At 37.7% G+C, this 7,906-nt stretch overlaps 2 protein-coding genes across 2 annotated transcripts; one reads left to right on the top strand and one right to left on the bottom strand.

The window, feature by feature from the left end:
* Window positions 1–375: 375 nt before the first annotated feature.
* On the top strand, window positions 376–2,666 carry LOC125201722 (ribosomal RNA small subunit methyltransferase G). The gene is made up of 7 exons (XM_048099950.1): window positions 376–636; window positions 722–914; window positions 1,007–1,116; window positions 1,367–1,445; window positions 1,530–1,597; window positions 1,849–1,915; window positions 2,324–2,666. Exons 1-7 carry the CDS (start codon window positions 409–411, stop codon window positions 2,434–2,436), a joined length of 858 nt encoding a protein of 285 aa, XP_047955907.1. The 5' UTR covers window positions 376–408; the 3' UTR covers window positions 2,437–2,666.
* A 3,603-nt stretch (window positions 2,667–6,269) lies between these two features.
* LOC125202254 (protein JINGUBANG-like) lies at window positions 6,270–7,572 on the bottom strand. The gene has a single exon (XM_048100621.1). The coding sequence runs from the start codon at window positions 7,481–7,483 to the stop codon at window positions 6,392–6,394; it is 1,092 nt and encodes a 363-aa protein (XP_047956578.1). The 5' UTR covers window positions 7,484–7,572; the 3' UTR covers window positions 6,270–6,391.
* Between the last annotated feature and the right edge of the window lie 334 nt (window positions 7,573–7,906).

Raw genomic sequence — 7,906 nt, 5'->3', positions numbered from 1 at the left:
GTTAATTTCTACTTTATGATGTACTACTTTGTGACATCTATTTTACTTAGATCAGATTCAGGTCATATAAAACTGTGTTATATATGTTCAGCCATTCGGAAACTTTTTACTCCAAGTAAATTGACAATTGGCGTTTATAATTATTTCTCAATCATAAGCTTAAACTATTGAAAGAAAAGACATGAAAAATAAGATATTCAGTATTTTGTGTAAACACTGTAAAAGATTATGTTAAAGGTGATTTTCATCTTTTAAAAAGTACTACTAGTACTACAACTCTATATTCTCTCTCTATATTTTGGGTTGCTAAATTATTAAAGACTGTTGATCCAGTAATGTAATGGGCCAGGCCCACTGATGATTCCGTTTTAAAATAACGGGATTCGCGGAAAGGAGTGGCGCCAAACCATGTTGATTTCTATAAGCGCCCAAGCTTATTCTGTGTTTTCTTTGAGGACTTTCTTCAAACACATTCCGGCAATTAAACCATCAACGCTAAAACTTCGCCATTTTTCCGCCGCCGGTATCTCAGGCACCTCCGTTTCCGCAGCTGGTGCCCTCAATTTCGAAGCCTTGACCTCACATCAAAAGCATCAAGTTCGTCTCTACATTGACTCCCTCCTCGAATGGAACCAGGTGCTACACTTTCGCCGTACATTTCGATTCCAATTGTTAGATTTTGCGTAATGTTGATCGGAATTCGGTCGTTTTGGATCTGCAGAAAATGAATTTGACGGCGGTGAAAGAGGAAAATGAGGTGATGGAAAGACACGTGGAGGACTCCTTGGCGATTATTGAACCTGTTCGAGATTCATATATGTTGCGCTGCGGGGATTCTTTCGAAAATTTGAGTGTTGTTGACGTTGGAAGTGGAGCTGGGCTTCCTGGAGTGATTCTGGCCATCGCATGCCCTAGTACTGATCATGATCATGATTCATATTTAGGCTCAGGGATATTGAGTTGTTCCATATTTTTTCATTCTCACGGATGATTTTGTGGTGCTTAGGTTGGAAGGTGACTCTGTTGGAGTCCTTGAATAAGCGTTGCGTCTTCTTGGAGCATGTCGTTGGCCTCATTGGCTTGCAGAATGTTCAAATTGTACGTGATCGAGCTGAGGTACATTGAGTAATAATATCTCTACACTTATTGCTTTGTTTTACACTGTTTCATCATTTTGCAGAACCAGTAGATTGATTTTTATGTCAAAGTGGAATGTGGTTGGTTAGTAAAATTTACGATTCTAGCTGTTTCTGTGGTATTGCTTACAGTTGTAATAGTGTTAATGCCGTATCAGAATCGATCTGTTTTTCGATGTTTAACTCGATTTGGGTTTATGCTCATATATATAATGATCTTTGTAGGACAGGCTGCAGGACAAAACCTTGACTATAGAGAGAACTTTGACATTGCAGTTGCTAGAGCAGTTGCAGAAATGAGAGTACTGGGTAAATACTGGTATCTTATTTCTTTAATATTTGGTTTGGACCATCTATTGTTGTCTAAATGTTTTCTTTTTTGTTGACATGAAGCTGAATATTGTCTTCCTCTAGTCCGTGTTGGTGGTTTGTTTGTGGCAGCAAAGGGTCATGATCCACAGGTATGATAATTCATATGGAGGGTTTAAGTCCTTTCTGTTACTTATCATTTTTACATAATTATGTGATCATTATGTTTAGTTTTTTTCTCCTATGGTTTCATTATTAAATGCTTTGATTCTAGAAATGTGCGTACACGGTACATCTGTACTTGATTTTGTATTGGCTTATGCAAAAATTTAGAGGTATTTGCATCTCACTCTTGGATCTTATAATCTAATACATCCATACCTATTGCAAAAATCATTTCTAGGAGGAAGTTGCAAAAGCTGAAAGAGCTATTCATTTGATGGGTGCTTCTCTCTTGCAAACATGCTTCGGTATGCATCTCTTATATTCAAATTTCATCTTTCTGTTCTACTGATTGTATAGCATTAATTTTTCCAAGATTGCCGTGTTAACTCTCTATTTTTCCAAGATTGTTGTGTTAACTCTCTATTTTTCCACATATTCTCCTCTTGGTTTCTTGACCCTATCGACTTTATCTATCTCCCGGAAATCCCATGACAGGCCTTATGGAATCTGGGAAATTGTAAAAGTATCTACACTGTAGTTGTTCTCCCAATACCTGTCTTTTGATTACTGCAACACCTTATACTAATAATAATCTTAATACATTTGCCTTAAGCTAGAGCTGTTTTCCATGTTAATCTGAGCCATCAAATGTTGAGTGCAAAACCAAGCTGAACTTGTGTAAACTGCTAACAAAATCTGGTGATCTAATTCAGTGGAGTCTCACAGCAAATTTGGACAGAGAACAGCCATTATATGCCTGAAAGATGGTCCGACCCCTAGAAAATATCCTCGGGCACCAGGTATTCCTTCAAAGCTCCCACTATGATGTTAAGACTAGACCAGCAAGGTTTGGTTAGCAGTCTGTCTGCTGTCTTATTTATCATATTAACTAGTTTCTTCTGGTGAACAAGATTCAAGGGAGAAACACAGTAATGTACATCATATCTTGGATATATTTTGCTCCCGTTGCTCCCCTCGCCAATTAATAATCTTGTGTACAAGTATGTATTTGTTTGTTTTTCTAATGCCAGTCACACAACACAAGCTTCTTTGGTATACCACTTACATTGCCCGGGTGCATCTTGCTGAACCAAAATCTGTTTTTGAGATGTATTATCTGCTTACATTTAGGCCAGGCAAACTTGGGTCGGACGGCCTGAGATGAGACAAATGCATGCACTTAGGAGGTATTTATGAGACTAATTAGGGTTACACAAAGTTATTAGGATTCATAGTAACCTATATGGCAGACTGACGCCTACCCGAAATTGTACACACATCCGCAACTGAATCACCACATTGTTATCGAGTTGAACCAAACATAAATAACATCGAAAGCAGCTTATTGAAGCTTTGATTATGATGTAGATCAGTTATAGTATCAAATCCTACTTTGCAATCATTCTAAAATTGCCATTAAGCTATCTAGCTAGCTACTCTAGAGCATTTCCTCCTTTGCTTTCTTATAAAGGTTCCCTTGACGATTAACCATTGCGGTTTACCTAAATTGCTTGAATGCTGAAAAGGTGGGTGTTGGAGTGTAGATTTTAAGACTAGTTTCTTTCTAGTAGTGAATTAGGTAAAACCACAAACTACACAATTGCATTTTGGTAACTACTTAAAATATAGTATAAGGTGGGTTTTGTATTTACTTTTTACCTTCCATAGCCTTTCACCTAGCAAGCGAATACCCCCAAAAGGTGTAACGCACTCGGTCTGGTCCCTATTCTTTACAAGTTACAACACTGACATACTCACATGACCACAACTAGTATCTCTTGTTGCACAATGAGTGCCACGTGTCAATAGAACTCACAAGTTTTGCTTAATTTCTTTTTGAATTGGAACAGTGTTGGTTTTCACCATTTGAATGTTTCGAGATATTCAAATCCACAAAAATGACGTGTAGAAAATAACTAAAAACATCCATAAGCATATTGTTGTTATAAAGTACTCCCTCCATTTCTTCATAGTTGAGTCATTTTTCCATTTCGAAAAGTTTTTTCATAGTTGAGTCATTTCTATATATGGTAACTTTTTTCTCTTTCTTACTTTACTCTCTCTTACTTTATTCTCTCTACTTTATTCACTTTATACTTTATTCTCTCTACCTTTTTCTCTCTCTTACTTTTTATCTATTTATAACACACCCAATATTATTTTCTAAAACTCCGTGCCGAAAAGCTTCGCCTCAACTATGGCGAAACGGAGGGAATATCCATTATGTATGATTGACATATACTTTCTCCGTTCCACAGTAATAGAGACATTTCATTTTGCGCACTCATTTTGAAAAAATAATTATAAATAATTAAAATGGAGAAAAAGTAAAGTAAGAGAGAGAATATTGTAGATAAGACTTTTCTCTATATTATTCTCTCTTTTACTTTACTCTCTCTCAACTTTTACTATTTAATATCATTTTTTCAAAACGAGTGCAGAAAATGAATTGCCTCTATTACTGTGGAACGGAGGGAGTAATAACTACTCACTTGCTATCAGGGATAAGGGTAATCTATGTTAGAATAATAGAATGTATATGCTAGATATTACGGGAGTTGGGTACGATCTCATTCATAGAAGCACATATATATGTAGGAAAGAGTAACCAAACAATTGGTGATTGGAGGAGTAGCTCATTAGATTTTACGAAAGTTATGTATGATCTCATTAATTGAAGCGTATATGATATATATCGGATATACTAATCTAACAATTAGTGATTGGAGGAGTAGTTAACTAGTCATTCAAATTGATCTTTTTGTACTTCACATTTTCAATGTGAGACAATTTGCTTGTAAAAATCTAAACAAGATCACCGATGGTACTCATTACCTCTGACGACATATTCGGTTTGAGCATGAGAATGCTCTTGCATCATGTTAAATTTATGAGGACTAGGTATAATTTAATTCATTGAAGCTTATCAAATACTACATGATGGGAATGTCAATCAAACTAGTGAGATTCTATTCCAAAACCAGGTGATGGAATGAGTGACTCGTAAATAGTTTTTACTCATCTAGTAAATCGATTCCATTTTTTTGGCTTACAGCTCATATTGGTATATGTATGTATGCCTCTGCATCCGACATGCTACAGCTTAAATAGCATGACCAAATTATATAATGCATTGGACTTACTATGTCTATCAGCTGAAAATATATAAGGGACATTCTAAAATAATACTATCATTCCCTAATGGTACAACTCGCTTCTGCATATGTCCTCTCTTATTGCATAATTAATTACTTACTATACTTTTTTGAGCATGCCAAATCATACCTTTACACACTGTAAGAAGAAGGGATCTACTTGATCTGGTTTAGACAGCCAAATGGCATCCATCAAAATAATAAAATATAAAAGTTTGAAATGATATTTTATGATTTGTGATTTAGTGGAGTCATATATTATTAATGTTGCCCCATTTTAGTTATAAAGCTTTCGCAGAAAAGCCTTGGTGGTTGGCCACCCTGCTCTACCATATTGGAGTCTGCTTTCAGAAGATTGAATTGCGATAATAAATATGCACGGTCTTCTAGAACACTAGTCAAATTTGTATCGACACAACTTCAAAATGATCACACTCGACAAACCTAAATCGTAAACTTAGGAAATATGTTCAACATCATTACATCTATAACTTAATTATACATCTTGTTTATCAGTTTTTTTCCAAGTTAAACGGAAAAGAATAAACTAGGCTTTGATTAATTTTCTTTTTTGCGTTTTCTATATTTAAAAATTTCATGATTTGTCGGAAAATTTCTCTACGCACTTGTATCGTAGTTGTATTAAAACACGGATGAAAGCTTTTAGAATGAAATAATGTCGTTTTTAAGAAAATTATCGAAAAGCTCAAATATAATAATAAATGACTTACCTCATATACAAAAAAAGAGAATTTTGGATAAAAATATATGGGTAAATTATTCAAACAATGAATTTTTAGGTTAAATTAAATTATAATCTTTTCTGCACTTTTTATAATCAGTTTGAAAAATAGTTAATTTAGATTTATTTGCAATTATTATACAATGAAAAATTTGTCCACTTAGAGAGTACATTGTTGACGTTCAACCAAATGCCGTTGTTTTCTTTATATATAGACAACATAGTGTAATTCATCGGCGATGAATCCATATAATTTTTTGGTTGTCATATCAAATTCAAATTTCACCAAAATATGTCGTTAGATAATTGCGAACACATTCAAATTTCATGATTTTTTTCGTTTGATTTTTTAAGTATCGATAAAACCAAAATTTGATCAAAATTCATGATTTCTTCGACAATTGGCCCTAATACTTTCTCTCGTTCAAGTGTAGCTTCACCATTGAGTTGTAGTATAATGATCCGAAGAAAAAAAATACATGAATTTGAACTTATGTTTTGTTTATATTTAGTTAGATATGTTTTGGTTTAGCCTTTGGGATTGGCAAGAACAAGTAACAACGGTAGAATACAGAAGCGTTGGAAGTTCATTAGCGTGCACATTAATTATGTGGATGGATGCTTAATTATTCTCACATATTAATTACCATGATTAGGTACACCTGTCAATATCCTTACGATCCCATTCCATACAAATCACGACCATATATTCACATCATTCATAAGCACCATCGTCATAATCCATGAAGATAAAGGAGTAAGTATAAAATAACAATACCCATAAAGGAAAACACTTTTTTTTGCACTTTATAATCACACTTTCTGAAAAAAAAATGCAAAACAAGTTCTTCTTAAATCTTCTAATAATAATCATTAAATGAATCTTATATAGATAGGCACAATTTCCAGACTTTAATATCACAATCAAGAGCAGCACTGTAGAGAAGGCAGGTGTTGTTTGATGTCGCATCAGAAGAAGCATGAACCGCAATGCACTTGATCGGGCCTCGATGCCCTTCAAGAATCGCTAAACACGCATACGACGCTTTCCCAATCCCTCTCCAAACCCTCACCGTTTGATCCGCAGACCCACTGCAGATCACATGCTCCGCCACCGCAGCCAAGCACAGCACCGCCTTTGTATGCCCCCTCAGCACCGCCATTTCAGCGCCGCTTTCGCTCCTCCACGCGCACACCAGCGCGTCCGACGCGCCGGAGTATAAGACCGCGCCGTCGCCGCTCATCGCCAGGGCATTGACGCCAGCCTTGTGCTTCGACAATGTAGCGTCCAGTGAGTAAGACTTCTCGCCTTGTTTCCTCCTCCACACCTTGATCCTCCCGTCGGAGGATGCCGTGTAGACGGCGCCGTCGCTGTTGACAGCGACGGCGTTGATAGCGTCGTCGTGCGCGTTGGGGACGGACTGGAGGCACTTGAAGTCTCCGGTCCGCCATACCTTGAGAGTTCTGTCCCATGAGACGGAGTAGAGGAGTGAGTCGTCCTTGGAGAGGGCGAGCGCTGACACGGCGTCCACGTGGTGGACCCACGTGGACGTCTTGTGGCGGCGGACCTGGACGTGGTTCCCGGGGAGGAGGAGCTTGGCGGCGCGGTCGCTCAGGGTCGGGAGCGTGGCGAGCTGCGTCATTTTGTTGTGGTGGTGGAGTTTCCAGACGCGGATTTTGTGGTCTTGGTGGGCGGTGATGAGCTTGTCGGAGGAGGAGGCGACGATGGCCTTCACGGCGCCTTCTCCCGCGGCGGCGGCGATCATCACGGCCTCGTGTGGTGGGGTGAGGGTGGCGCGGTGGATTTGGCCGGAGGAGGAGCCGGTGAAGAGGTGGTCGGCGGAGAGGGCGAGGGCGGATGTGTAGGAGGAGGCGTGGCCCTTGAGAGTGGCGAGGCAGTGGTGGTGGCTGAGGTGTGGTGGTGATGAAGGGCCGTCAATGCTTGAGGTGCAAGTTTGGTGATCATTTGGCCACATTTTGAAGTAGGGAGGAATGTGGAATTAATGAGATTACATTGAGGTGAAAGGGAGTGAGCTGATATTGAGGTGCAAAGAATACCTCAACTTTGTTTTCTAGTGTTAGGCTTTCTTACTGTGGGATCTATATATATAGGGGCATTCAACTTTTAGTGCATAATTGCACATATATTTTGGCCATATGATTAACATATAAATGGTTCAGATATTATCTATACATGTTCATTATAAATATAACAGATCTCCATTATATGTGCAATATATTTGTCTAAACTACATTTATTTGTTAATTTTGTGCACTGTGTCTTTAGAGATTTTCTCAATTCTTGTGGAGTATGATATTTAAATTTGGAGTGTTTCTGTTAAGATTTTTGTGGTGTCTTTCCTCTATAGAATTAATAATTCTAATTTTTGTTTTTTTTG

This window comes from Salvia hispanica, chromosome 1 (assembly GCF_023119035.1).
Source record: "Salvia hispanica cultivar TCC Black 2014 chromosome 1, UniMelb_Shisp_WGS_1.0, whole genome shotgun sequence".
Classification (NCBI taxonomy): domain Eukaryota; kingdom Viridiplantae; phylum Streptophyta; class Magnoliopsida; order Lamiales; family Lamiaceae; genus Salvia; species Salvia hispanica.
This window is presented reverse-complemented; position numbering and strand designations above follow the sequence as displayed.

Bases quoted from the DNA above. Each gene is read 5' to 3' on its own strand.
- LOC125201722 (XM_048099950.1), top strand. From the start codon at position 409: ATGTTGATTTCTATAAGCGCCCAAGCTTATTCTGTGTTTTCTTTGAGG. The intron at 1,117-1,366 runs GTACATTGAGTA...TTTGTAGGACAG, and splicing joins TTGTACGTGATCGAGCTGAG to GCTGCAGGACAAAACCTTGA. The intron at 1,446-1,529 runs GTAAATACTGGT...GTTGACATGAAG, and splicing joins TGCAGAAATGAGAGTACTGG to CTGAATATTGTCTTCCTCTA.
- LOC125202254 (XM_048100621.1), bottom strand. From the start codon at position 7,483: ATGTGGCCAAATGATCACCAAACTTGCACCTCAAGCATTGACGGCCCT.